At 42.0% G+C, this 25943-nt stretch overlaps 20 protein-coding genes and 2 non-coding genes across 22 annotated transcripts; 13 read left to right on the top strand and 9 right to left on the bottom strand.

Annotated features, from left to right (window-relative positions):
- Positions 1-64: 64 nt before the first annotated feature.
- On the bottom strand, positions 65-1243 carry Eint_020590 (WD40 domain-containing putative transcriptional repressor for RNA polymerase II; the record flags this gene model as incomplete). The annotated part of the gene is made up of 1 exon (XM_003072372.1): positions 65-1243. One exon carries the CDS (start codon positions 1241-1243, stop codon positions 65-67), a length of 1179 nt encoding a protein of 392 aa, XP_003072418.1.
- Positions 1244-1371: 128 nt separating this feature from the next.
- Positions 1372-3528, bottom strand: Eint_020580 (CAS/CSE chromosome segregation protein; the record flags this gene model as incomplete). Its single annotated transcript, XM_003072371.1, has 1 exon — positions 1372-3528. One exon carries the CDS (start codon positions 3526-3528, stop codon positions 1372-1374), a length of 2157 nt encoding a protein of 718 aa, XP_003072417.1.
- Positions 3529-3682: 154 nt separating this feature from the next.
- On the top strand, positions 3683-3976 carry Eint_020570 (uncharacterized protein; the record flags this gene model as incomplete). The annotated part of the gene is made up of 1 exon (XM_003072370.1): positions 3683-3976. The coding sequence occupies one exon, from the start codon at positions 3683-3685 to the stop codon at positions 3974-3976; it is 294 nt and encodes a 97-aa protein (XP_003072416.1).
- A 91-nt stretch (positions 3977-4067) lies between these two features.
- Positions 4068-4614, top strand: Eint_020560 (60S ribosomal protein L11; the record flags this gene model as incomplete). Its single annotated transcript, XM_003072369.2, has 2 exons — positions 4068-4082; positions 4108-4614. 2 exons carry the CDS (start codon positions 4068-4070, stop codon positions 4612-4614), a joined length of 522 nt encoding a protein of 173 aa, XP_003072415.2.
- Positions 4615-4718: 104 nt separating this feature from the next.
- Eint_020550 (uncharacterized protein) lies at positions 4719-5285 on the bottom strand (the record flags this gene model as incomplete). Its single annotated transcript, XM_003072368.1, has 1 exon — positions 4719-5285. The coding sequence occupies one exon, from the start codon at positions 5283-5285 to the stop codon at positions 4719-4721; it is 567 nt and encodes a 188-aa protein (XP_003072414.1).
- A 228-nt stretch (positions 5286-5513) lies between these two features.
- On the top strand, positions 5514-7859 carry Eint_020540 (uncharacterized protein; the record flags this gene model as incomplete). Its single annotated transcript, XM_003072367.1, has 1 exon — positions 5514-7859. The coding sequence occupies one exon, from the start codon at positions 5514-5516 to the stop codon at positions 7857-7859; it is 2346 nt and encodes a 781-aa protein (XP_003072413.1).
- A 72-nt stretch (positions 7860-7931) lies between these two features.
- On the top strand, positions 7932-8675 carry Eint_020530 (hydroxyacylglutathione hydrolase; the record flags this gene model as incomplete). The annotated part of the gene is made up of 1 exon (XM_003072366.1): positions 7932-8675. The coding sequence occupies one exon, from the start codon at positions 7932-7934 to the stop codon at positions 8673-8675; it is 744 nt and encodes a 247-aa protein (XP_003072412.1).
- Positions 8676-8709: 34 nt separating this feature from the next.
- On the bottom strand, positions 8710-10122 carry Eint_020520 (uncharacterized protein; the record flags this gene model as incomplete). Its single annotated transcript, XM_003072365.1, has 1 exon — positions 8710-10122. One exon carries the CDS (start codon positions 10120-10122, stop codon positions 8710-8712), a length of 1413 nt encoding a protein of 470 aa, XP_003072411.1.
- A 47-nt stretch (positions 10123-10169) lies between these two features.
- On the top strand, positions 10170-10382 carry Eint_020515 (uncharacterized protein; the record flags this gene model as incomplete). The annotated part of the gene is made up of 1 exon (XM_009163558.1): positions 10170-10382. The coding sequence occupies one exon, from the start codon at positions 10170-10172 to the stop codon at positions 10380-10382; it is 213 nt and encodes a 70-aa protein (XP_009161822.1).
- A 79-nt stretch (positions 10383-10461) lies between these two features.
- On the top strand, positions 10462-12270 carry Eint_020510 (uncharacterized protein; the record flags this gene model as incomplete). The annotated part of the gene is made up of 1 exon (XM_003072364.1): positions 10462-12270. One exon carries the CDS (start codon positions 10462-10464, stop codon positions 12268-12270), a length of 1809 nt encoding a protein of 602 aa, XP_003072410.1.
- A 110-nt stretch (positions 12271-12380) lies between these two features.
- On the top strand, positions 12381-13922 carry Eint_020500 (Spk1-like Ser/Thr protein kinase; the record flags this gene model as incomplete). Its single annotated transcript, XM_003072363.1, has 1 exon — positions 12381-13922. One exon carries the CDS (start codon positions 12381-12383, stop codon positions 13920-13922), a length of 1542 nt encoding a protein of 513 aa, XP_003072409.1.
- A 64-nt stretch (positions 13923-13986) lies between these two features.
- Eint_020490 (clathrin coat assembly protein) lies at positions 13987-14997 on the top strand (the record flags this gene model as incomplete). The annotated part of the gene is made up of 1 exon (XM_003072362.1): positions 13987-14997. One exon carries the CDS (start codon positions 13987-13989, stop codon positions 14995-14997), a length of 1011 nt encoding a protein of 336 aa, XP_003072408.1.
- A 36-nt stretch (positions 14998-15033) lies between these two features.
- Eint_020480 lies at positions 15034-15104 on the bottom strand. Its single transcript has one exon. It is a non-coding gene; the product is annotated as a tRNA-Thr (tRNA).
- Positions 15105-15222: 118 nt separating this feature from the next.
- Positions 15223-15507, top strand: Eint_020470 (uncharacterized protein; the record flags this gene model as incomplete). Its single annotated transcript, XM_003072361.1, has 1 exon — positions 15223-15507. One exon carries the CDS (start codon positions 15223-15225, stop codon positions 15505-15507), a length of 285 nt encoding a protein of 94 aa, XP_003072407.1.
- A 55-nt stretch (positions 15508-15562) lies between these two features.
- On the top strand, positions 15563-15644 carry Eint_020460. The gene has a single exon. It is a non-coding gene; the product is annotated as a tRNA-Ser (tRNA).
- Positions 15645-15694: 50 nt separating this feature from the next.
- Positions 15695-17149, top strand: Eint_020450 (T complex protein 1 delta subunit; the record flags this gene model as incomplete). Its single annotated transcript, XM_003072360.1, has 1 exon — positions 15695-17149. The coding sequence occupies one exon, from the start codon at positions 15695-15697 to the stop codon at positions 17147-17149; it is 1455 nt and encodes a 484-aa protein (XP_003072406.1).
- Positions 17150-17232: 83 nt separating this feature from the next.
- On the bottom strand, positions 17233-18981 carry Eint_020440 (Mps1-like Thr/Tyr dual specificity protein kinase; the record flags this gene model as incomplete). Its single annotated transcript, XM_003072359.1, has 1 exon — positions 17233-18981. One exon carries the CDS (start codon positions 18979-18981, stop codon positions 17233-17235), a length of 1749 nt encoding a protein of 582 aa, XP_003072405.1.
- A 77-nt stretch (positions 18982-19058) lies between these two features.
- Positions 19059-19643, top strand: Eint_020430 (uncharacterized protein; the record flags this gene model as incomplete). The annotated part of the gene is made up of 1 exon (XM_003072358.1): positions 19059-19643. One exon carries the CDS (start codon positions 19059-19061, stop codon positions 19641-19643), a length of 585 nt encoding a protein of 194 aa, XP_003072404.1.
- Positions 19644-19662: 19 nt separating this feature from the next.
- Eint_020420 (putative Zn-ribbon-containing protein) lies at positions 19663-20001 on the top strand (the record flags this gene model as incomplete). Its single annotated transcript, XM_003072357.1, has 1 exon — positions 19663-20001. One exon carries the CDS (start codon positions 19663-19665, stop codon positions 19999-20001), a length of 339 nt encoding a protein of 112 aa, XP_003072403.1.
- An 85-nt stretch (positions 20002-20086) lies between these two features.
- Positions 20087-22444, bottom strand: Eint_020410 (proteasome regulatory subunit 2; the record flags this gene model as incomplete). Its single annotated transcript, XM_003072356.1, has 1 exon — positions 20087-22444. One exon carries the CDS (start codon positions 22442-22444, stop codon positions 20087-20089), a length of 2358 nt encoding a protein of 785 aa, XP_003072402.1.
- A 145-nt stretch (positions 22445-22589) lies between these two features.
- Positions 22590-23957, bottom strand: Eint_020400 (uncharacterized protein; the record flags this gene model as incomplete). Its single annotated transcript, XM_003072355.1, has 1 exon — positions 22590-23957. One exon carries the CDS (start codon positions 23955-23957, stop codon positions 22590-22592), a length of 1368 nt encoding a protein of 455 aa, XP_003072401.1.
- An 88-nt stretch (positions 23958-24045) lies between these two features.
- Positions 24046-25887, bottom strand: Eint_020390 (nucleoporin autopeptidase; the record flags this gene model as incomplete). Its single annotated transcript, XM_003072354.2, has 1 exon — positions 24046-25887. The coding sequence occupies one exon, from the start codon at positions 25885-25887 to the stop codon at positions 24046-24048; it is 1842 nt and encodes a 613-aa protein (XP_003072400.2).
- Positions 25888-25943: the final 56 nt, after the last annotated feature.

Here is a 25943-nt window from a genome sequence, read left to right as displayed (position 1 = left end):
AATAGGCCAAAAAACATTTTAATAATAAAGTCTCTAGGGGATTGCATTTTAAATTGGATGCTCGTCAAGAGCTATTATCCCATTCCACAGAATTGTAATATCTCCATACACGTAAGACTCCATTGTTGTCTACGGTGGCAAAAGAGTCCTTGCATGTGGATATTCCAATCACATTTGACTCTTGGAGTTGTATCCTCATGCTTCTTTTCTCCGACAGATCCCAGATCATAACACCTTCGGGCTGTCCTACAAGCAAATGGTTTCCTATGAATCCTAGAGAGAAGACAGTGCCTCTCTGATCGATAGAATCCTGCACCCTGGGTAAGGGCTTTTCCTTCTTTATCCTGTAAAGATAGGCATTTCGTCCATGGCCTCCTATCGACATTATCGCGTGTTCTGGAGAGGTTGCTATCGCCAGAATTCGATCCTCGTTGGTGTTTGCTAGATGAACCATCTCTGTTTTGATGTCAAAAACAAGAATCTTGGTTCTTCCCACAACTGCATATACGAAGCTCCCGTCTGGACTTACTGCCATGGGCCCACTAAACTCCTCTTCAGAGCTTAGAGTAAGAACCTTGTTGTTTGAATCATACACATTCATGGTCTTGTCCCATTCAATCGTAAACACCAAGTTGTTGGTTATCTTGAGTGCAACAGGATCACAAGGCCTCAGTAATCCTTCTTGAGCCTTACTCTTCAGACTCCATATCCTCACTGCTCCTTTCCCATCTGCCGCATACAGATAAAGAGAATCACAAGTGAAGTCCATGGGGCATATCCTGTATTCCTGTGTCTCTCCTTCAAACATTCCTTCTTCGTATCTCTCCATCTTCTCGGAAGAGGTGTCCAAAAACCAAATAGTCTTCTCCATTACAATAAATACTTTGTATCCACATCCAAATGCTACAAACTTCCCGCACTTGCTTATAACAGCATTCGTTATCTTTCCTCCCACCATTATCTTGTCCCGAACGCTCACTATGCACAGCTTATCTCCATCAACACTCCAATCGCTTCCTCTCTTCAAATACTTTGGAGGTCTTATAAACGACCCCTCGGTCTCCAGAGACATATGCTTCTGTCTGTTTAAAATACTCGTGTAGTACTGGATTTTCCTTGCATATTGCCCATTTGCTTCAACAAGACGAATGTTCTCCTTCCGCAGAGACCTATTTTCTGCCATAACCGTATCGTACTGCTGTTTTATGGCATCCAGGTATGCCTCAATCCCTGGCTGAAACATCGTAAATAAGGGCTTGCTACTCAGAAAAATAATTCATCTCAGATGGTGGGTGGAAAAAATATATCTAGAGAATCAAATCTGGTTTATTGCCATAAAATAAAAGAACATGCCAAAAGGAAAACAGGACTTTAGAGCTCAAAGGCAACGGCTACACTGAAAGGAATGTTTTCATAGCCTATACTGTGTTTGTTTCTTTCCATTACCCCGTAAGCTTCACTCCTCCCAAAGCTTTCCATCCCATATCCCAGCCCTCTCAGAACCCGCCGGGCATTTCTTTTCGACACAAAATTCTTTTCAAAATACTGAAGACTCCTGGTGTATATCTCCTTGTACATCTCTTCGCTGATCAAGCCCCTTTTCTTCAGTGCACAAGCTAGCACAAATTCCTCTTCTATGTTTTCTCCCTTGATCCACTTCAGATAATCTCCCGAAACAACTGTGTTGGTGAGAAGAACATAGGCATGATGAATGCTGACTCCTAGCAGATACTCAACAATGTAGTCCACCTGCTCCTTGCTGCAATTCCCCGTCTTGAAAAGGGATACTGTAAGGCAAACCATACTTAGAAGAAGCTCCTTAGTTTTCCACAGGCTCTCCTGTCTTATTATTTCTACAACAGGTGAGAAGTCTCCAGATGAGTGCAGAACAACAATGGCAAGAAGAAATAGTGAAGAGGAATATATTTCGAATATCTCTTCGCTTAGCACAACCTGCACAAGATTCAGAATCCAGGTATTGTCTCCTGTCTTCAGAAAAACAAGTCCTTGCACATCAAGTAGATATCCATAAGCTTGAGGTGAATTGATATTCCTGACATTTTTCCATACAAATTCATCGATAAACCTCACGACCTCGGGACTTACAGAAGAAGGGCAGATTCTAACCACTTTCTGAACCAATTGTGAAGAAAATTCATCTTCGATGTTATCTCTAAGAAACTTCATTAGATGGCTCATGATCTTTGCGCAATTCTCAGGACCTCCAATCTTCCTGCATGCTTCCGGGTTCCCCTCTCCATATCTTGTTGAATAGGACTCAAGAGACTCCAAAGCACCACTGTTATCAATACATCTGCTTAGATACACCATTGCAAGAAATGATCCAGGGTTTCCTCTGTTAATGTATCCCGGATCAATGACAGTGTAGTGGCCAATAGACAGCAGATATCGAAAGGAAACAACTCCCAGATATCCTATAGACTTGCTATCCTGAACTATCCCACTGCACTTCCTAACAGCCTCTTCCAGTCGGATCCCCAAAGCCATGCACAAAAATATTAATCTCTCTTCCTCTATTGGTGTTGCCACTGTTCCTTCAATAAGCATGCTTCCCCATCCTTCTCCAAAAACCTTCCGAAGATGCCCGATCATCTCGATAATTATTCCTCTATTTACATCGTAACCTTTTAGGAGATTTCTTGAATACAGCAGCACATCCTCATTCATTTCCATGATTTCGTTCTCAGACACAAATGCGCCCATCTTCACTGCATTTGAAAGCGCATCGGAGAACTTAGAAAGGACAGGATGGCTTTTTCTCTTCACAATGTTGAGCAGAACAGTATACTTAAGATAATCGAATCCTGTTATAGTTGTCAGCACCACTCCTAGAATCCTTGTCATGTCAACACACTCGGGATACTTTGTTACAAACAAGTTGAAGATCTCGCATACATCCTTTTCGAGAACTTGCTTACGTAGCAACTTGCAAAATGATCCTAGAAACCTATCTGCATTGTTCTCAAAGAAGGGATGGATGTCCTGAAATACCAGGGAGTGGAACATCCCAAGGATGTTTTCGTCTTCAGAAAGAGATTCGAAGTATGCTTTCCTAAATATGTCCTGGCACAGCTCTATGTTCCTTATTATTTCGCCATACAGGGCATTGCTTCTTGAGCAAACCCTGTACTTGTTGAACATGTGATTCAGAACTCTTACACTTCTTCCATTTGGATTTGCACATAAGTCCTCAACTAGGCTGCTCCATCCGTTTCCGCAAAGATACAAGGTCTCGAAAAAGAAGCATAGGATCCCGAAGTTCTGCTCGGAAGATGTGAATATCAGTGAGAACAGAACATCGTGAATTCTGTGTATCATCTCAATGCGTTTCGGGTTCTCGGTCCACTCCTTACATCTTGTCTTCATGTAAGTAAATGCGATTCCGTTTCCGCTCTTGAGAAGCTCCACAAATTCACGTTGCCCGTCAATTCCGTCCAAGCGCTCTTCAACATGCTTTACAGAAGGCCCTTGGGGATTCTGCAGAATGTCGTTCAGTAGATGCTCCATTTTATGGGGTTGGGCATTTCACCAGTATGTAAATTAGAAGTATCTTGCAACTAACAGGAAGTACTATGCATCTGTACCACCAAGCAAGAAACAACCTTCCTCTTTAGCCTCCTGCAAATGGCAGAATTTAAATTTGCATGTCAAGACCCTATCTATGCATTTTTTGGTGAAGAAGCCTGGATGGCTTGTTTTTGATCCTAATGAGTATGGAGATGAAGAGGTCCGAACATTCCAGGTTAGACACAAGGAATCCTGTTCTAACACAAAGCTTGTGAAGTTTGAGGATGGGTCTTGGTACTTGAAGAATGGAAGTCAGATGTTTTCTTTAAAGCCTGTGGCCTCGAAGAGAGAAGTTGGAGTGGGGGCCAAAGACGGAAATGTTGTATACATCCGTGAGATTCTAGACAAGAAATGGTTTATCAAGATGGACAAGTCTTCGGAAAGATAGCTAGAGATCCTGGGGGATACCGTTGAGATTTCTAGACAACTGGAGGTCTTTGATTGTAATAGTTTTGAGCGAAAAAAATTTGATCCCCAACATGGCATCGAAGAAAGTAAGTTGAAACGGGCTAATTTAAGATAAACCCAATGAGAGAGATAAGCATTAAGAAACTTTCCATCCACATTTGTGCACGGGAAAGCGGAGCGAAGCTTGACAGGGCAGCAAAGGTTCTCGAGCAGTTGACTGGACAGAAGCCCGTGGCCTCGAAGGCAAGAATGACCATCAGGAACTTCGGAATTAGGAGAAACGAGAAGATTGCTGTCCATGTCAATGTATCTGGGAAGAAGGCTTACGAGCTTCTCAACACAGCATTGAAGGTCAAGGAATACGAACTTAAGGAGAGTTGCTTCAGCAATAACGGATGCTTTGGATTTGGAATTGAAGAGCACATTGACCTTGGTCTGAAGTATGATCCAAACATCGGAATCTTCGGAATGGACTTCTTTGTAGTTCTTTCAAGACCAGGAGATAGGGTATCGAAAAGGAGAAGATGCAGATCAAAGGTTGGAAATAAGCAGAGGGTCTATGCAGAAGATGCCAAGAAGTGGTTTGTTGAGAACTTCGAGGGCATTCTAGTTGAATAAACGTGGTTGGATGAACTATGCTCGCATGCTATTCCTATAACTTTCGAAAATCTAGTACTATTTTATTTGAAAGATTTGTCTGATTACTAATCATATTGATATTGCTACAGGACAATGTCGATTCCATCGTCGATATAGGAGTCTTCTATTGTAAAGACCCTTCCGTCGGACTTTCTTACTGTGGTGCTTCCTCCAGAATGATCCAGAATCTGGACGACTTCGCCTTTGTTAAGGCACACATCTCCACCCTCGACATGTTCCACTCTAAGGAAGCCTATTTTGAAAAACTCCTCATTTCGCTCCAGCTGTATTGTTCTTCTTCCAGAGGAATCAACCATTGGAAGAATGCTGAGTATGGCCACCAAAGTGATGTTCAACAGCATGGTTTTCCAGTACTCCGATATGCAATAAAATGGCATTATAGACAAAACCTCACCGAAGGCAAACCCCAAGAGTGCTCTGTTCCCGGGATTATATGTTTTTCTCAAAAACCTCTTTTTATATTCCATCCTTTTTACGTAAAAGTATACAGCCACAGCTGGATTAAACAAAACAGCCGGTAACAGACCAATCCATAAGGGCATCTTGAATGAGCCCTCATTCACAAATACTCCGGTTGTGAGAATAAATGTAAGTAATGCTTTTATGGCCAGCGAGTGGAACTTGTCCATGCAGGGGCTCAAAACAAAAGTGATTTGTAGGGATTGGCAAGCGCCTGACCCCTTAAAGACGGCATCCAAGCACTCCTTGAAACAGCTGTGGGTAGATAGATTTTGGGCCCAGAGAATCTAGAAATGGATGTTTTTAAAAGGAGGCAAATACACCAAAATAGACTTTCCTTAGATGACCTAAATATTAATGAAGATCTCTATTATCAATTGATTTTTGCGAGACCCTTTATGGAGATTGAGCTGGAGGTTCGAAGAGTTGAGAGCCAAAAAAGGATAACTTCCACAAAGATTAGACATGTCTTTTCTTCGGAGCTTGTTTACTTGGATGACTTCACCATAACCATCCCTGTTTATGGTTTTAAAGACAAGGAATATGAATATACCGGATCCATTTTCTCTAGAACAAAAGACTTGTTGGGAAAGATTGGAGGGAAAGGAGTCTTAGGGGTACTCTACGAAGACCGAATGGAAGTTCTGAAGGGCCTTGACAGACCCATTCTTCGATGTCTTTACAAGGACGGGGATTTGATAAGGATATGCAGTTTACGAAGATTGGTGGTGGTTGAGCCAAGGAGCTCTGTAGCAAATGTGACCTTTACAAGGATGGTGTTACAAGACCAATCCAAATTTGCAGCACTCAAGAAACTTAGAATGGTGAATTGCAATATCAAGAAGATCCCAGATCTTTCGATGATGAAGCTTACACATTTAGATCTAAGCCATAACAACATATCCGGAGTAGTGTATGTTTGTGGCCAATTCAACACTGTCAATCTTTCGCATAACAAAATAACCAGAGTCATTAGGATGAAGGCGTCGAATCTGGACATTTCGTATAACGAGATAACCAGATTCTTCCAAGAATCTACATATCAGAACTTGAACCTGAGCCACAACCCCCTGGAACACTACAATGCAGAAGCCAGGGTACTAAATCTATCCCACACAATGCTAAAGTCATTGGAATCACAAATAACAAAGAAGCTGATTGTAGATGGGACAAAGGAAATCCGTCTCGGAACATTTGAAAATCTTGTATTCCTGAGTGTAAATTTCTGCAGCCTACGTCTCTTGTCGTTTAATGCAAGGAAGTTAAGAGTCCTGAAGGCCAGAAACAATTTTATAGAGGAAGTTCCCTTTTTTCCATTTCTTGAGTACTTGGATATTTCTGGAAACCTTATACATGGAATAGCAAGCAAAGGAGTCAGGTTCCTCGATGCCTCCAAGAATCAGATAATGGTTTTTAACCTTGCAAAATGGAAAAATCTGGAGCACCTGAATCTTTCGTACAACCCGCTTGTCAGCCTTGAGAATTACGGAGAAATGGAATTGAAGTTCCTCAATCTAAAAGGTACAAATGTTATAAAAGATTTTAGAGGGAATAGAATAGAAAAGAATGTACACAAATGCTTAGAGAAGAAAAAGGAGATCGAACGATTTATAGTCCATCCTAAAGGAATCAATGGAAGACTCCTCGTTATATCTATGGGGGACTTTGAGGCTGGTGTCTTTGAAATACTTGAAACTATCCAGGTAAGAATACAGGAAACCTCTAATTCCTATGAATATTTTCAGAAGTTTTGCTCTCTTCTTCGGAAGATGATTTTTGCAAGAGGAGCCAGAATAGGATATGCATTGTGCATGGTGACGCCCAAGCATGTTATCCTTAACGGAAGAGGGATTGAGGTTGTGTTTTCCAACTTTGCGGAGATTAAGATTCTCGAAGGCCCCGATGTTGTCGAGGTGTATGACAACATTGGAAACTGGCATTTTATCCCTCTATTCTGCAGCTTCAAAGGAAGTATTGCAAGATTTGACATATTGGATACGGTCAGGAATGATCTGGGCCTTGTATTAGATTTCATAGGCCACCAATGCCCTCTCTCTGCAGTAATGGCAATCTCAAACACATCCAAACTACCCAAAAACTCAAAGGCAAGTGTAGAGCTAATATCCAGAATTGACCTTCCAAGTAAGATATCATATGAGACGGTTATCAGAAGCATTCTTAGGAAAAAAGGGAACGAAAATGGAGTTCAGGGAAGTGAAAACTATAACTTTGCGAGAAAAAGCAGCACAAGGCAATTCTACGGTACTCTTCTCCTTAATCCAAATCCTATTTTTGCATTCTGCAAGCTTATTCCAAAAGACACAAGCTACAGATATGTTATTGGGAATGTTATGAATATAATGAGAATGATGAGCAATGTGTTTTCTGGAACTCGGATTGAGTTTTTCTCAAGAATATGGATTGTTGCATTTCATGACAGAGTAGAGGCTTGTCTGTGGGGAATAAGGATTCAAGAAATGCTCAGGTGTCTAGGGATTGATGTTGGAATAGGGATAACATGCGGGACCTTCTATACAAGGATAATGAACAACCATGTAAGGTTTTATGGCCCTGTGCTCAACAAGGCGTCTCGGATTGCGAATCTTGGGATCGGGGTGTTCTGTTGCCATTGTGTGTGGACAAAGCACTCGAAGATTATGTACATAAGTCAGGGAAGGAGAATTTTCCGAGGATTTAAGGAACCACATTTAATTTACACACCTCAACTATCTGAAAAGACATAGATGCGGCTGATCCTTACGAGGCTTTGAAGCCTAAGCATTCTTATATTTAAAAATAGAGAAGTTCCTAAGGCCATGGGTATTGAAGTTGTAAGCATAGTTATAGGAGACAACTACATGCATCTATTCTACGAGGGGGATTCTGCATTCTGCATAGATGCATGTAACCCTCGGGTACTTCTGAAAGCTCTTGGAGTGGATTTCAAAAAGAAGATATATAGCGAAAGCGAGATTCTAGGCATGGAAGAGGATTTGGAAAAGAGAAGAAAGCTTGTCTACCTCTTTACCACACACAGACATCAAGACCATTCGCATGGGATTCCGTATATAGCAGAAAATAGCCCTGAGACCAAAAGAATATCTGGATTTGAAGGAAGCATATGTAAATGCGGAGACAGATTCAAGTTTGGAGAAGTGGAGATAGAATGCCTGTATACACCCTGCCATACTGTAGATAGTTTTTGCTACTACATTGGCGGGGAATTCCTTGCTACAGGGGATACATTGTTCTTCCTAGGCTGTGGAAAGTTCTTTGAAGGAACACCGGAACAAATGGTTCAAGCCATCAAGAAGATAATGGAAAGAGTAGACCAGAATGCCATTTTACTATATGGACATGACTATAACAAACAGAATATTCAGTTCACCGAGGAGTTCTATTGCATACCTCCAGAGATAAAGAGAAAGAGATTCCTAAGGCTGAGAGACGAAATGGAATACAATCCCTTCTTTAATCTGGGGAAAATACTGACCGAAGACTCGGAATCAGAGAGAATGAGGGAACTGCGCCGAAGAAAGGACTACTTCAATCGAATGTGACATGCATTTCACGTGGTGTAAAGTGAATTGTCTTTTATTTGGAAGTCCTTTTAGCTTTGTTCAGCCCAATAATTTTCTTTATCTTGGCTTTTTTGTTGTCTATGGTAACCTTAAGACCCTTTTGGGGAAAGTAATATGAGCCTTCACTAAAGAAGAATCTGTTGGCGCTGAATAAATCGCTTAGCTTACACTTTTTCTGAGAAAATACCATCTTCTTTCCAAAGCCATGTTTGTCGCTAAACTTCAACTTCCCGTTCAAATATATTTCATTGGTGTATACTTGGATACTACGAGCATCCACAGCAAGACAGTAATGACCAGGCATGGCCTCGATGTAAAGATACTCTCCAGGGTTTGGGTTGTGTATTATTGTTCCTGTATGAATTGATGAAATCTCCTCGGGGTCCAGCTCCAGCTTGAGATTGTAGTTAGCATCCGCAAATGGCACCGAATTATTAATAGAGATAATCTTCTGGTTGTCAAAGATCGGATGGGAATAAAGACTAAACTCTAATGGGTCACAAAATACTACTGCGGGCCCAGAAATCTCAGATAATTCATCGATGGTGTCTACGGCATAGAACCTTCTATATGACCTGATTGGAAAAGGCTCCTTAGCCGATGAAAACGGTTTACTTAGCCATTCGTTTTCTATGCTGATGGTTGTGTGAAGGCGGCCGAACTCCGATGATACAACGTATATTGGAATTGTGCCCTTTGCTTGGGTCACAAACAGCGTGTGGAGGAGAACTTCGATAAGCATTGTTGTCATCTCTAAAGGCACGATCGCAACATCAGACCCTAGGTCATTAATGTAAGTAGAAAACTCCTCAATGTCATGAGAGGGAGGAGGGAAATCCGTATTGATGATCAAGTAGTCTGAGGAGATACCTCCAGCCTCCAAAGAAAGTCTGGTCTTGCTAGCCAAGGAGGTGAGGTAGTATATGGTTCTTTTATCTCCAATATCAATCAAGTAGTTCGTCCAGCCAATAAATGTTCCTGCGGGGTGCGGAGTGATCAAAACATTATCGAAGTAACATCTCTCGTTAAATCTGACAAATCTAGCGTTTCTTCTGAATCTTTCGACGTCTGCGTCTTCTACGGAAACACCCTCGTCCTCCTCATCTTCATAATAGGCCGGGATCTTGAGAAGACTTTTGTACTTTATCAAAATCTGTTCAAACACAGGCTCTGTAATGTATATGGGAATGTCTTTTTCAAGAAAAAGTACACCCAATGAGTCTGACCGAGTGATCAGAATATGATCGATGTTGTCCACAAACTTCGGAAAGATGAGCTTTAGGGGTTTTGGTGCTTTGGCAAAGGAAGGAAACGAAAAATGTGTTCCGTAAATACTCGATGGATAGTCGAAGAGGAATGTTTGTTCATTTGCCTGGAGGATGTAGCAAGACTTATTTCTGGAAATAATCCGTTTGATCAAGGTCATCAAGGGCTTCCAGGATATCTGAATTTGAAGAACTCTGCCTACCCTTAATGGAATCTGACCGGCTAAGCGAGTCTGAGAAGATGATTGGAATGGTCGAGAGTGAACTGCTAGAAGAAATCAAGCATAAGTATAAGGAGATAGAGGAGTCGATTGAGAAAACAGCGGCAGGATTAGACAAAGTAAACAAGGATTTGCAGGATAAGGTAAAAGCAATATACAAGGAAGCGGAGGAAGGTAAGCTTATGTATCCAAAGATATGAGAGAAAGAACAAGCGTATTTTGTAAGAGGGAAATGCAGACGAAAGCACAGTCATTAGTAACTAAATAATTTGCCCCGGAATGTTAAGAGCACTGTTTGGCTACGAAAAACACTTTCAGATGGTTGACGATGTATACAAGGGGAGGAGTGGAAGTGAGGAGAAATTGTCTAAACTCATAACATACTTGAAGTCGAGGACATCCACCATACCAAGCACACTCGACTACCTGAAGATAAGGGCAGGAGAGGAGGTATACAGCACACACAGACTGAAAACTGGATCGAAAGTCCTAAGACTAATTATCGATCAGTTGAGAGGAGTTTCGATCTGCTATGAGTCTCGGATAATAAGGATATTTGTTGGGGTGATTCGGGAGATCCTGCAGCTGAAAAGAAAAGGGGATTTCGAGTATTCGGACCATCAGGAGTTTCTGGATGTGTTTACGTATTTCTTTAAGACAGTACCGATCCGAGCATACGAGAGTGAGAGGTACATCCGAAAGATTCTTTTTATTGCTACCCAGGCAGCGAAGGATGTTAAAAATTCCGATGGAATAGCAGAAGGTCTGTCCTTGGATGATGAAGCGGAATACAATGAAAAGAATGTACTCGAAACTACCAATGTCTGGAAAGATGAGGGGAGGCAGGCAGGGGACTTTAGGATGCATGGAGATGAACAAGGAGGGGAGATATCAAATGCTAGGTTTGAGTATTTCTTCCTGGAGATTATACACACACTTATGGGGATGGAGGACATTCTGAGGATCGACTATGATGAGAAGTACAAATGGCTTGTAGGATCTCTCATGAAGCATGGAGAAGTGAACAGTTCCAAGAGAATGGAGATATTTAAGGCTGTGGCAGGAAAGGCAAATATCATTAGTGGAAATAGCCTCATCTACTATGTACTGAAGAATGCAAGTTGGATGGGGAAGTCCTGTGTGGGAACCCTGACGGAATATCTTGGGCCTGATCTTTATCCACAGATAATTCTTCAGGCCAATATGAACATTTTGGAAAGAGGAAAAAGGGTGCATAGAGACAAGAAGATTGGAAGAAGCAAGGCAGTTGGAGAATGCGAGTTTCTTGTTAGAGAAGCACTAGGTGTTTTGAATGAATATGAAGTGCTGCACTTGAATCAGAAGGAAATAGTGGTAAGCTTTTTCAGCATCCTTGAGATGTTCTTTTCTAGGGACGATAGTAAACTTCCATTCATTATTCCTTACGTAAGAAAGTATTTTGAGAAATGTAAGCCGATATCCGATGTATTTTACAGGTTCCTTAAGAAGATTCTTCAGGACAAAGAAGTTAGCGGGTACACAGAAGACCTCAGGACCACGATATTTGATGAAATCCAAAGGTATTTTGTTGTTCATTCCGATTGGATTCCCAATCCAAAATTTATGACGCTCCTCCTGGGAGCGGGAACGGGGGAATCTGCGGGATTTTGCTGCAAGATATTGTATCTAGCCAAAGATTACTTTATGGGCCGAGCTCTCAAGCCTTTTGTAAAGGAAAGAGTAATGAGGAGACTCCGTGTGCTCTTCTGTGAAACGGAAAACAGAGACATACAGTATCTTCTAATGGATCTTGTTGGAGATGGAGTCTCGAAAGATAGCCACTACAAGATTTTGTGTCTCTTCGGGGCTAAGAAGATTCTGAACGAGGAACTTGTTAAGGAAATGTACAAGGGCCGGTACTTAAATGTTTCCGAGGTGCTATTTGGTGAGTTTGGCTGTGAAGCATTAGAGCCTTATGATTTGGACACCGAAAAGAGAATGGAAGAGATAGAGAGCGAGAAAAAGAAAGCCCAAGACTGTGAACTCGATGTGAAGTTTAGAAGACACACCCGAATAGCATTAGTTGATTACGAAAAGCATTTCCGATGATTATTTTCTGTATAGAATTTGGGCTGAGTGTAATAAATGATTTTATTCTGTATTTGATGTCGAGAGTATCGGAAAGCAGATTTTTTATTTGGAATGAGGGACTGAAGGGGATGAAGAAGTACAAGCTTCACCGAGTGATTGGAGAAGGGGCATCAAGCACAGTATATGGCGGGGTATCTGCAATTGGGGAGGAGGTAGCTGTGAAGGTGGCATCCCGCCGAGGAAGGTCGGGAGGAATGGTGTACAGAGAAATGAAAATGCTAAGCTCATTCCACCACGAAAATATTGTTAAGGTTGTTGACAAGTTTGAATCTGCAAACCATGTGTATATAGTTGAAGAGCTGTGCGATCTGAATCTTGTCTCGTTTCTCAATGAGTATGAGGTTGATGAAGATGTAGCCTTGAAGATATTGAGGATGATACTGTGCGGATTGAGACACATACATTCCATGGGAGTTATCCACAGAGACTTGAAGCTGGGAAATATACTTCTAAAGGGAAATACAGTGAAAATTTGTGACTTTGGGCTCTCCTGCTATGCGGAGGAAAACAGCAATGAATTCTGTGGGACAATGGACTACCTTGCACCTGAAGTGATTGAGGGAAGGAAATACTCCCAGGGGGTTGATATATGGTCTGCGGGAATAGTGTTTTATGTACTTCTTACGAAGAAAAAGTTTTATGAATCCTTGAGTTCTTTGGAGTGTTCTAAGGAACTTAAAGATCTTCTTGGAAAGTTGCTTGAGAAGGATGCCAACAAGAGGATTAGTGCAAGCGAGGCGCTTATGCATGAAAGCTTTAGTAGGTTTATACCTAGATGCGAAGATTTCAGAGATCTCCCCAACTTTGAGAAGAATACAAGATATGGAGTTATGAAGAAGACCAGAGATCTGGTTGAACTAGGAGATGCCCGGATAGTGGCTAGAAAAAAAGAAAGGCATGGAAGTGGAAGAAGACATGGGGAGGAAAAGTGTTTATGTGGGGAGGAGTTTATATACTCTGTGTTTATTGGGAACGAAGAAACCGAGCCTGTATTTGTCACAAATGGAGGTTTGAAGGCCTTAAGTCTCCTCACAGGACATGTGAAAATGATGAGGGAAAGAATTCCCAAGATAATAATCGACAATGGTGGAAACAAGTTCTATTACATGTTTTCCGGAGGGTTTGTGTATGTTACGAGAGAGTTTACTTTGAAAACTCGAGGCAAAGGGTATGAAGTGATTTATTTGGCTGGGGAAAAGAAGTATTCGGAAAAGATTCCAGACTTCTTATACGAAACCATTATGGGGATGAAAGCCAGATGTGAGGCAATAGACAGGGAGGTATGTTGGTTTTTGAGGGAATCACCTGTACTGGTGGACTGTTCCTCACACCAGCAATTTTCGATGTCATACATATCTCAAGTGAGTGAGATGAGCATCAGAAACAGAACACTCTATGATTACATCGAAAACACAGGATGGTGCATAAGAAATGGACTGAGTTTCCTGTTTTTGATGAACGATGGAGAAAGATTTGAGGTTCTATGTGAAGATCTTATGGTCCGGTACAAAGAGAGAGTTTTTCCAATCGACAACAGACTTCCTCAGAATCTTAAACACTACTTGAAAAGAATATGCTCCTTCTTCCGGGGAATCCGCGATGGGCTCTAGATGGCCTGAAACAAAACATGTAAACAGCGGAGATATCTTAATTTTCGGGAAGTAAATAAAACCGATGATAGAGGAGATATTTATAGTTGGAGAAGGGGACCGAGTCTTGTACGGAGATCCTAGCAGATATAAGAAAGAGGCCCGATATCCTGTGGATGATGTTGGAGGAGCTCGGATGGTGCAAGTGGGGATGAATGATGTCAAGATAGGAATCTTACACAGCCTTGGATGTGACTTCTCGGTGCTAGAATACATCCAAAGGCTATGCAAGAAACTCGAGAAGAAGTTAGGGGAGATTAATGAGAAGAACGTTCTAGAGAATTATTTTAGTCTGCTTAGGATAATAAATAAGCAGGAGAGTGTTGTATTATTTGATGGTGGAAAGAAACTTATTCCGTCTATAACCAGTAACAATGTATATCTCGATGTGTCTGAGGATCTGAGTGCCATAATCGAGAAGGAAAAGACAATCCTGAACAGAATTGATGGAAGGTGCTACTTGAATGCATCATTTGGGGAGGAAAGAACTGTGGAGTTTGATGTTTGTAGCCTGAAACCATGTACAATTGCCTACAAGAACTACCAGCAAGTTTCTGAGGGGCTTGAAGGTATAAGAGTGAGTGCAAAGGTCCAGGGAAGTAAACTCGAAGCAGTTAGGTATTGGTCTTCGGATGCAAAAGATCCTCTTGTGATGATTAGCAAGATTGATGGAGGGTACATTCTAAGCTGTCCAAGTCCTACAAGATTTGACAGGCTCGAAGTGTGTTTCCCGATTCCAAAAATGGCATCTAAGGTTGTGAAGAGCCATAGGTCGGGAAAAAGCATCTATGACGAAGAGAATGATTTACTAAGATGGACTTTCACAAAGCAGGTTATAAGAAGAGAAAGGATAGATTATCGGGTGGATCTGTTTGAGGAATATGAGGATCTGCGGCCTATAATGGTGAACTTCTACATAAAGGAGTGGAAGGATTCAAAAGTAAGAGTGGAAAGGGCTGAATGTGTTGAAAATCCAGGGGTGTGTTTTTGGATTAGATACAGCATGGCGAGTGGGAGGTATGAGATAAGAAGATAGAAAGACATGATCTTCGAAAATATTTGGTTGAACAAAAGGCTCGTGCGAGAATCGAACTCGCGTCTACTGATTACGAATCAGTCGTTTTGCCACTAAACTAACAAGCCTTAGAATTTGATTCCTGGGGCTGGCATAGCCTTAGAGGACATGTGAGAGATAGAATAAAGATTTGGTATGTCTTTCTTTCCAAAGAGAAATAAATGAGCAGAAAGAAACAGGGCTAGGATGGAGCAGATCGAAACACAGATTCTGTTTGTTCGAAACTTGCCAAAGGACATATCCAAGGACAAGATAATAGAGTTATTTGGAGACTATGGAAGAGTGATACAGATAAGAATAGGAGTGGAGAAGAGTACGGCAGGAAGTGCATTTGTGGTTTACGACCGAGTGTCTGGGGCTAGGAAGGCAATAAAACGGATGAATGGATATTATTTGGACAACATGTATTTGAATGTGGGGTACTGGCAACCGTTTGATAAGTTCCGGCTTATGATGAAGCGAAAACAATAGTTATGGGGCAAAGGGGGAAGGTATAATGATGGGTCCCGGAGACGGGGATCTAGAAGGTAGTGTGGCCGAGTGGTCTAAGGCAATCGATTCGAAATCGATGGACTCTGTCCCCACAGGTTCGAATCCTGTCACTATCGATATTATTTTGGATACGTTTTACATGAATAGAGAAAAATTTTGATCCCCAATGGCTACAGAAAGACTCAATCAGGTCAGGACATCCATATTCCAGGCGTCCCAGTCCCTTCTCCAGACTCTCTCGACCTCTCTTGGACCTAGAGGGTTAGACAAGATGATAGTGAAGGACAAGAAGACAGTTGTGACCAATGACGGGGCTACTATTCTGAAGTACTTGAATCAGCATCCGATCCACGGGATTCTATCGAATATGTCTGCAGCACAGGATGAGGAATGCGGAGATGGAACAACGAGTGTTGTTATTCTTGCAGGGTGTTTACTGGAGAGTGTCAGCAACCTAGTTGAAAGGAATGTTCACCCTTCTGTTATTTGCGACAACCTGGAGATTTCAAAGAAGATTGGCCTCAAATACATTGACAAGGTAAAGATGGAATGCGACAGAAGAGATTTTATTAACAATGTTTCGACAGCACTATGCTCAAAAATAGCATCTTCTACGGGAGAGATGGCAGAAGCAGCCATCAAGGGAATGGAGTATGTCAATGGAGATAAGAGGAAGATCCGGGTTGTCAAGAGGACGGGGGGAGGCTTGGACGATGTGAAGGCATACAAAAGCATCTTGCTGGAATGCGACTTCAAGGAGATTCCAAAGAAGGCAAAGCTAGGAGTTGCTCAGTTTTGCCTGAGTGCTCCAAAGACCAATATGGACAGCAAGATTCTGGTCAACGACCCTGCATTGATGGAAAAGATTATTCAGGACGAAAGAAAATACATTCTAGAGATGTGTAAAAAGATAAAGAAAAGCGGGTGTACTCTTCTGGTGATCCAAAAGAGCATATTAAGGGAATCTTTAAGCGACCTTGCTAGCCACTTCCTTAAGCAATTGAATATTCTTGTAGTTAATTCTGTCGACAGAAAGGACGTAGACTACATCTGCAGTACAATAGGGATCCAGCCTGTTTCTGAAATAGATTTGTTAAACCCGGGCTCTCTGGTTGATGTCGATATTGGAGAGGTGGAAGGAATGCTGGAGATCAAGGAACATGGATGCACCATACTGCTAAGAGGATGCGACGATATGGTTGTCGAAGAGGCAGAAAGATCCTTAAATGATGCACTATGTGTTGTGAAATGCCTTGAGGAGCTTCCATTCCTAGTTCCGGGAGGAGGGTCTGTTGAGATGGGAATTTCATTGATGCTCTCGGAATCCACAGAAGGGAATGTCTATGTGCTAAGAGAGATAGCAAAGGCGTTTGAGGGAGTCCCTTACTTCCTTGCAAGAAATGCTGGGCTTTATCCTGTGGAAATAGTTTCCGAGCTAAGAAGCGAGCTAAAGCAGAATGACTGTGCAGGAATTAGTGTTAGAAGTGGCCATGCAGGAGACATGGTCAAAGAAGATTCTGTAGTCCAACCGGCAAAAGTAAGCATTAGTATTGTCACTTTGGCAATAGAGACTGTCTCTATGATATTGAAGATCGATGATATCCTCCCTACAAGAAGATAATAATCCCGGTGATTAAAAACACTTTATTATGGTTTCCAGTATACTTACTTGTGCGGTGATAGGCTTTGTCTTAATGTCTTTCATTATCCATGGTCATTCCAAAGCTGCTCAGTTATCTTGTCAACATATGCTGGGTCAGCCTTGTCCTTTCCACTGATTCTAAGGATTTTTGTTACCAGCTCTCGGAGCGGCTCTAGATGGATTTCCCCGGTGAGGAACCTGTGGTTAAGAAGATTGTCTATGGTTGGCCTTTTTTTTGGATCTCGGACAAGACACTCCTTCATAACCATGACGGCAAGTTTATTCTCACTTGAATATTTGAATTCCGAGTACTCTTGCAGTTTCTGGATCTTTTGGATCAAATTAGGATATTCATGCAACGGAGGCTTCGAATGAACCATTTCATACAGTATGCATCCTAGAGACCAAATGTCCGAGCTTCGGGCTACCTTTGATTTGTTTTGCGTAACTGCTTCTGGAGACATGTAGTTTACTGTTCCACATTGCTCTTCAGAGAGAATGCTGGTGGTGTCGTTTCTTATGACCTTGGATATCCCGAAGTCTATGAGCTTGACACGTCCTTTGACAAACAAGAAGTTTGCAGGCTTAAGATCGCAATGAATGATTCTTTCCATGTGAACCCTCTTCACTATCAGGAGCATCTGCTCCCACACATCCTTAATGAAGTTTATGCTTAGGTTTCCTCTTTTTATGATTTGGGATAAATCGGTTTCTCCATATTCCAGTAGAATGTGTAGATAGTCCTCATTTACCTCATGGTCTATGATCTCAACTATCTCCGGCGCCCCCTTGAACTTGTAAAGTAGATTTATCTCGTTGATATAGGAGTTAAGCATCTTTTCGTCTCCAACAAGTTCGACTCTTTTCAAAGCGTACACACTGTTTCCCAGGAGAATTTTGTACACCTTGCTACTTCCTCCCTTTCCTATTTGCTTAAGTATTTCAATATCCTTCCCTTTAACAGATATCTTCTCCCTGGCTCTTATCGTTCCCGATCGAGGAGATGAGCTGCTTTCCTCCGAACCTGCTTTTCCCAAAGCTGCATTTATCTCTGCAGTTATTCCCTGGGAGTAATCCTCCTTCTCAAATCTAACAGGTATTGTCCCAAAGAATGAACTACCGTGATTTCCAGTCTTTGTATCCAAGCTGGAGAGCAATGTCTGGCTACTACTGTCAGTCTTGCTTCTATTGCTCAGGTTTTCTTTACATTCTCCAGGCGTAGAGTAAATATCATCGTTTCTTGGAAAGAGCCCTCTCCCTCCTTCATACTCATACCTGGGCTCTTTCTGATCCTTCTTCAAAATCTTGCCTCCACGGTCTCCCATTTGGGTCTCAAAAAGACTGGTGAACCTTCCGTCTGCATCAAGACTTTTCTCTGGGCTTCTGCAGAATACAGACAAGTCTTGCTGATTACGGACATAAGATATCACACACTCCAAATAATCCAGCACATTTTTCTTTTCGGGAAACTCTTTCACTTTAACAAAATCGATGCTGTGCTGCAAAATCTTCCCGAGATTTTCGTTTCCTGTCTCTATCTCAAATCGGATGTAAGCTTCCCAATAGTTGTAGAACTTACAAAATCTCATCTTTATCATCTTAAATGTCTCCCTGGCCTCTGTTGTATCTTTTGTTCCATCCATAAGCAATTGGATGTAATCCAGCCATATCCTCAATGAGTATTCGTCGTCTCCCACACTTTTCGATGTTGCCTTGTAGTACAAGGATATCCTTCTGGTCTTTGATATTCCCGAATGCTTTTGCTCCTCGAGGTATTCGTAAAGATCCTTACTATTGAAGATCCCTTCCATCTAGGCCTTTAAGGGTGAGCCTTGACATCGGTTTGATCCATCAATAATAGTCCTTAGACACCTCCCCTGGCAAAACAATGGAAATTAGCCAATTTCTGAAGAAAATTCTGAAGAAGAGCACTTTGTCCCTGGAAGACATTGCCCATCTTCTGGAAGAGGTGGGAATCCCCTTCGAAGTCTCGGGCTGCAGGATATTGTTTTATAAAAACATGGAGAAAGCGCTAGAAGCTCATTACCTTGAAACTTATGGAATCAACATACCATCCAGGACTTATAGCATCAATGAGATACATGGACTAGCTCTGTTTTTGTATATAAAGAAATACGGAAGCCCAGAGGTTGATTCGGACCTCGAAAGGTTTTTTGAAGGATTGTTCTTTAGCAACACTGGGGAAGTGGATGTAGGGCAATTAAAAGAAGAAAATGAAAGACTGGTAAGAGAGAACGAGGAGTTGAAAGAGAGAATAAACGAAATGAACAACCTATGGATAGATAGAGGGTTTGAGGAAGGAGAGCTTGGAAGTGTGGACCAAGAGGTGCTGTCAAAGATGGAAAAGGATCTCTCAGCTTTGAGGGAGCAGGTGGATTTTGAGCACCCACTAATTCTCGAGGCATGGTATAGATTAGGAGAGGAGCACATCAAGAGCAGAGATTTTAATTGAGCTGGACCCAAGGCCCCAAATGGAAGACAAGGAAGAACTAAGAAAGCTGCTGAGAAGCACAATAAGAAAAAACACCGATCCAAGAGTAAAGATATCAGATGAATATCTAACTGATGAAGATAAAGCCGAAACGAAAACTTTGAGAACGCCTGCAAAAAAGAGGGCATGCAAAGACTGTACTTGCGGCTTAAAAGAAAAACAGGAAGTTGAGGTGAGGTCTGCTTGCGGAAATTGCTACAAAGGGGATGCATTCCGATGCAGTGGATGCCCTTCTCTGGGATTACCTCCTTATGAGCCAGGTGAAGTGGTTTCTTTTTCCACAGATCTAGACGAAGGACTCCAAGGACAAGATGGATAAGATAGCAAATACTTCTTAGAAGAAAATAAATGTACTCTTGAGGATTCTAAACAATACAGGGATTTTCTATTTCCAAAACTATGATTTATTTCTTCTTCACAAAAAGGATTGCAGGAGAATCAAGACCGCATTCTTCCCTTTGCTTAATGGTGCACCTACTTCCCGAGGTTAGCACCGAAGGGGATTCTGTAACGACTTCCTTGTCTTCCTTAGGTCTCTGCTTGAACCTTCTTGTCTTCTTGATATCTGGGAGGCGTATAAGAAGGTTGTCATATCGGTTGGATGTTGGAATTTCGATTTCCTCCTCCTCAAGATCCTCGTTGAAGCAGAAAACTGCAGTTGGAAGAGCACACAAGGATACCATACTTATAAGAGGATACCAATACCAGTAGTGTAAGAACAGAATTGCACCTGCAATCCTGTCGGCCGATGTAATTCCAGACATGTTTCTTATTGAAAAGATTATGTTTCTTCCCCCTGCCTCGCTTAGCCCCCTGCCAAATACCGCTCCTAATTCCACTGCTCCGCTCTCCTTCTTGTCAACTACCAGCTTGTTCAATCTTTCGATGATACGCTTATAATTCGGAATGAGCGTAGGATTGCACTGCATGGTAATAAACCCAATCCCAATGCAAGCCGACTGCCTGACAAGGTTGTTGGAGTCATACATGAGTGCTTCTAGAATGTTGGTGCAAACTTCGTCTCCTGTTCCAGAAAGGAATAATCCAAGAACCACAGCCACAGCTGCTCTTACAAAGAAGTTGTGGTTTTCCGAAAGAGGCTCCAAGGTTCCTACAAGAAGGTCCCTGTCGTCGCAACATACAAGTCCTATGGCTATCACTGCAGCTCTCTTGACATCGTCATCTCCGTCGTTGATGTATGGAAGAAGTGTTGAAATCACACTAAGCCTTCCTGTCCCGACGAATGAAGACCCAAGAGAAAGAACCCCGCTTGCCCTCATAATAGAGTCCTTTTCGGAAAGAAACTCATTTATGTAATTCTTGAAATCTCCGTCTGTTTCTGCATCTTCATCATAGAACATCTCTTCACTGAACATCAAAACCAATGAAAAGGAAATGCCGACAGCTCTCTTCACACGTTCGAACTCTGTTTCCCCAGCTATTGCCCTTAAATCCTCCAGAATCTCAACATTCCATGAGTTGAGTCCAAGCATCCCTATTCCATACACAGAAGCTTCCACTAACAACGTCCGGTCAACTTTTGAAAGTTCCTTGAGTTTCCCTAAGATCTCGCTGTTGGTCGATCCCATATTGATAAGTCCGAGGCCTAAGCATACACCATACGCTAGCTCGGGCGTAAGAGTGTCCTGCGTGTCCAAAAAATAGAGAAGATACTCGGTGTCTTCTTCACTGAATGTTCCTGCCTTTATAAGACCTAGGGCCATCAGGGCTCCTCCTTCCTTCTGGCTGACCTCGCTAGGCAAATAGTTTTTAAGGATTTCATATGGATTTGAATTGAATAGATGAATCATTCCAATGCTGGAAACCTCACAAAACTTTGCCCACTCATTCGACTGGCTGAAAATATCTGCGTTACTTCTGTAGAACGTATCATTAGAGGTTCCCAAGTTCATCAAGGAATTGGCCAGCCCCAGATAGTGAGTCCTGGTTCTTGCTATAGATTCAAGAAACTTGAAGCTTGTGAGATTCCTTTCAAGGAGAAACTCCCCAAGGATTTTTTTCTTGAATTCTCCACTGAGTATTGACATGACTTTTTGGTTGGACACCTCAATCTCTGGGCTATAGTTGTCCTCAGTGTAGAATGCAACCTCATAACACAGAAGAATGTCTTCCTTCGTAAGTCTTTCAATCAGCTCCTTGACCTTTTCTATTTCCTCAAGATAGAAGTAGGCATCTATAACATAAAAAAGAAATGGTTTACCTCTTGGGCCAATCTCTGTAATCATCCCATATATCTCCTTTAGACATCCTTTCTCCTCCCCAAGAGATATAAGAAGATCAAGAAGCCTTTTATAATCATTTCCTCCATCTATGTATTTCACAAGTGCTTCCTTGAGTAGTGCATATTCCTTTACAGAAAATAAATATCCAATAAGAGAGCCATCCACAGTCTCCGAGCTTATGGCTCGAAGAACAAAATCTCGGGCTCTGCTGTCTTTGCTCATATCTGCCGAATCCATCATGTGATAGACTATCGAAGTATAGTAGAATGACCCGTCATCAACTAGGAGGTCTCCAGAGAGGAGTGCATACTCTATAGCTTTTTGGTAATCCCCAAGAACAAAATAGATCTTGCTCAGGCACAGGCTTGTCTTCGGATCATCAGATTTGATGTACTGAAGATCGTCTTTTATGTACGGAGCTACCACATCCACATGCATATTTATAACATCAATTGCCTCAGACACCTTTCCATCCTTGAGAAGAGACTTTATATTCGGCAGAATCCTTATTGTTTGCATATTTGATGGGTTTTAAAAGCCAAAAATATTTTATTTAGGATTGGCTCCTTCATCTCTGATTGCATAAAACTGTTTCTGCAAAGAAATTTCAATGGAGCGGTCCCCAACACAACTTATCATCGCCCTTGGTAAGCCCTTGTGTATTTTAAACCATCTTCCTGTTCAACACCTCCCTTTGTAACTTAAGGATTCTCGAATACTTTTCATATTTCTTGTAAGAAATTTCATCAATTGCCTTGTCAACCATCTTGGCCAAACGCCTCGTCTTGCTTCCATCTATTTGGATCCTGGATACAACATCCTCCATTTTCTCGCTGAGCTTTTGAAGACGCTCCACAAGATCATTCTTTCTTCTGTCAAGAACCTCTACCTTCCTGAGTATTAAATCATTCTCGGCATTCAGCCCTGTTATCTTCTCTCCAAAGCTCTCATTAAGCGTCACAAGCTCAAAGTAAATTCTTCTGTATACATCTAGGATCTTGCTCTCAAACTCATTAATCATCTTCTGTACAATGAGAAAACCTTTTTCAGAAACTTCCCTTCCATTTTCCGAAAGTTCAATCTCGGGGATCTTGATGTCGTTTTCTACTATTCTAAACATCTCCTTTGTTCTTTTATCTGCATCTTCTTCCTTCAGCAGCTTCACATCAGCTCTTTTGCATTCCTCCACCCTTTTAATAAAAAGGATTCTGTCTCTTGAAATCCCAATGTCTCCAAACATCTTGTGAACACGAACACTTGCAATCACCCGCGGCATCTCATCGACAATCAATAGATTTGACTCTAAGCAATAGACATTCTCCCAAGCATAAAGTTCAAAGTCACGAGTCTTATATGTATAGTTCAGCACCAAAACATCTTTTCCAATGTCGTACACTTCAAAACCCTCTTCATAACACACATACAGCCTTCCCCTCTTAGCCAGGATTTTATTAATGGTGCCATCGAAGTAGGAAGGTTCTGGGATCATTCGAACAGGCCTATTCAGAAGAACCACTCTTGATATCACAAAGGAGTGTGTGCGATAAATCCTCCCTGACTGCGACAGAAACCATGATACCCCGTCTTCAATGGCAAAGTCTATTATTTCATCTTCCTTTGCGACATCCCCTTTGCAGCGCACAACAACCCTTTCGATATCATCGCTAAAAACTTCAATTCTTTTGTTTCTATACAGAAAACACACTGCATAGCCCTCCTTTTCCTCCGGACCTCCACTCACACATATCTTGATGGGCGGCTCAAGCAGTTGGCAAGTACCGCACAAAATCACCTCTTCTCCCAGTACTCTGTGTTTGTATAGAATATTCCCACACAGAGCCAATATCATCTCGTTAAAGTAGCAAATATAGTCCACCCTGTCTTCAAATGTTTTGTGTATCTTCTCCGAGTCATATGCATAGATGCTTTTGCTTACCAACTCCATTCCCCGGATGAAAAATATCTTATCTCCAATACTTGTGCTTATCCGGAGTTCATCGATAGTCTCCTTTTCTATGTAGCTTACTTGCATTTAAGGTAGGGATATATCAAAATACGGATTTCAGTCCGATAACCAAAAAACATCCACTAGTTCTTTAATTCAGAAGTTATTCCATTTCTCAGAAATGGTTAACATCGTAGACGTATGTCCCCCTTTCATACTCATATCCAACAAATTTCTTAACCGTGTCATTCTTCAAACCATACAGAAACCTTTCCTGGATTCCTTTTAGCGGAAACTGTTTCTGCTCACCTCTAACATAGTCTCCTAAGCTTCTACTATATGGAAACACTCCTTCTACATATACACGGGCTCTCCTATTAAGGCCCACTCCAACAGGATCGTTGACCACAACAGATTCCTTGGAGAAGTAAATCTTGGACTGGATATTCGCCATGGTGACATCGGATCCGTTCACTGTGTCAAGATACTCTATCCTTCCCTTGTCTTCAAATCCTATAATCAAATTGTGAACTTCCTTCATGTGCTTGATATCTTCTATCGGAGGAATAGTATATATCTTCTCTTTTGCAGGAGGCTTTGGAGGGCGGAATTTCAGAGATATCTTCTGTGGCTTTAAGTCCTCCTTAAACATAGGCTTTGGAAGCACCTTGCTCAATGGAAGATGTTCTTTCTCGGTCTTCTCAAACTTGATATCTTTCAAGAGAAAGGGATCAGATGGATCTATTTTTGTCTGCTGTGTATTCTGTTGCCCACAGGTCCCAAGAGAGGCCATTCCACCTCCAAAGGGCTGCTGCACAGGTGCCGTGGGTGGCTGCATAAATGAGAGACCACCCGAAGCTGGCGTTTGCGGGGATGTTCCGGCAGATCCGAACAATGACTGAGGTTGCTGTGGTGTCTGAAGAAATGGATTTGAGTTTGTTGAGGGAAGAGCTTGTGCTGCTGTTCCAAAGGGCTGGCTCGGCGTACTTTGAGAAATTGCTTGGGATGCAAATGGCTGTTGTGCAACCGTATTTCCAAAACCTGGATTAGTAGGCCCTTGTAAGACTTTTGAGTTTCCTGTTGAAATAAATGGCTGGAATGAATTGTTTGAAGGAGTAGCTCCAAAAATATTGCTACTCTGAGGCTTACTGTCTATAGAGGAAGGCACCGGACCTCCAAAAGACGATCCAAATCCTGGAATGCTCTTGGGTTCTGCTAAGCTGCTTCCAGTAGGTGGCTTTCTTCCAAGTATATAATCTTCTGCCCTAAGTTCATCGACAGACTTTTGTGTGTAACCCTCGTTACCGTTGATGTGCATCAAGGTAACTTCTCCTCCATTATCTTCCCTAATCTTCCTTTGCATGTAGGGATGATCTCGGGTTCCAGAATTCCCTCCACCAAGCCCAGGAAATCCCTTTCCCAAGGCGTTACTTCTGTCGTTAGAAAAAGAGGAGTTTTGGCTACTACCAAAGGGATTGTAAGAGGTTGTTTGTTGTCCCCATATGCTGGGTTGTGTTGCTGTTGAGGCCCCCATCGAAAAAGGCTGCAATGAATTTGGAACTCCAGACCCAAAGGTGTTATTATTGACTTGCTGCTGAGTCCCAAAGGTAGAAGTATTTCCCGATCCCCCAAACTGCGTTGGATTCGTTCCTATTGTGTTAGCTGTTCCTCCAAATATATTATTTCCTGTTCCAAGTGTTCCTCCAGTCCCAAATCTTGTCAATGAAGTTGAAGGCTGTTGGGTCGAAAAAGGCTGTCCAAATCCCCCAGAGTTAGAAGTCGCTCCTCCAAATGTAGAGGTACCTCCAAACGGCGTTGAAGTCCCAAACGTGTTACTCTTCATCCCTCCGGATCCCTGGAGAAAAGGATTCTGGGCTCCGCTAAACCCAGACTGTGTTTGCCCAAAAATAGAAGGCTGCTGTATCCCGGAAAACTGCCCCGGCTTATTATCCTTCTGGGGTGTCTGTGCAAAGAACGACGAGTTGAAGAACTTGTTCATGTTATTGTTCTGATCCATTTTCAGGGCTTTCTTTTCCATTCAACTTATTGCAACTTCAAAAATTTCCAGACAAA

The sequence above is a fragment of the Encephalitozoon intestinalis genome, chromosome II (genome assembly GCF_000146465.1).
Source record: "Encephalitozoon intestinalis ATCC 50506 chromosome II, complete sequence".
NCBI lineage: Eukaryota > Fungi > Microsporidia > Unikaryonidae > Encephalitozoon > Encephalitozoon intestinalis.
This window is presented reverse-complemented; position numbering and strand designations above follow the sequence as displayed.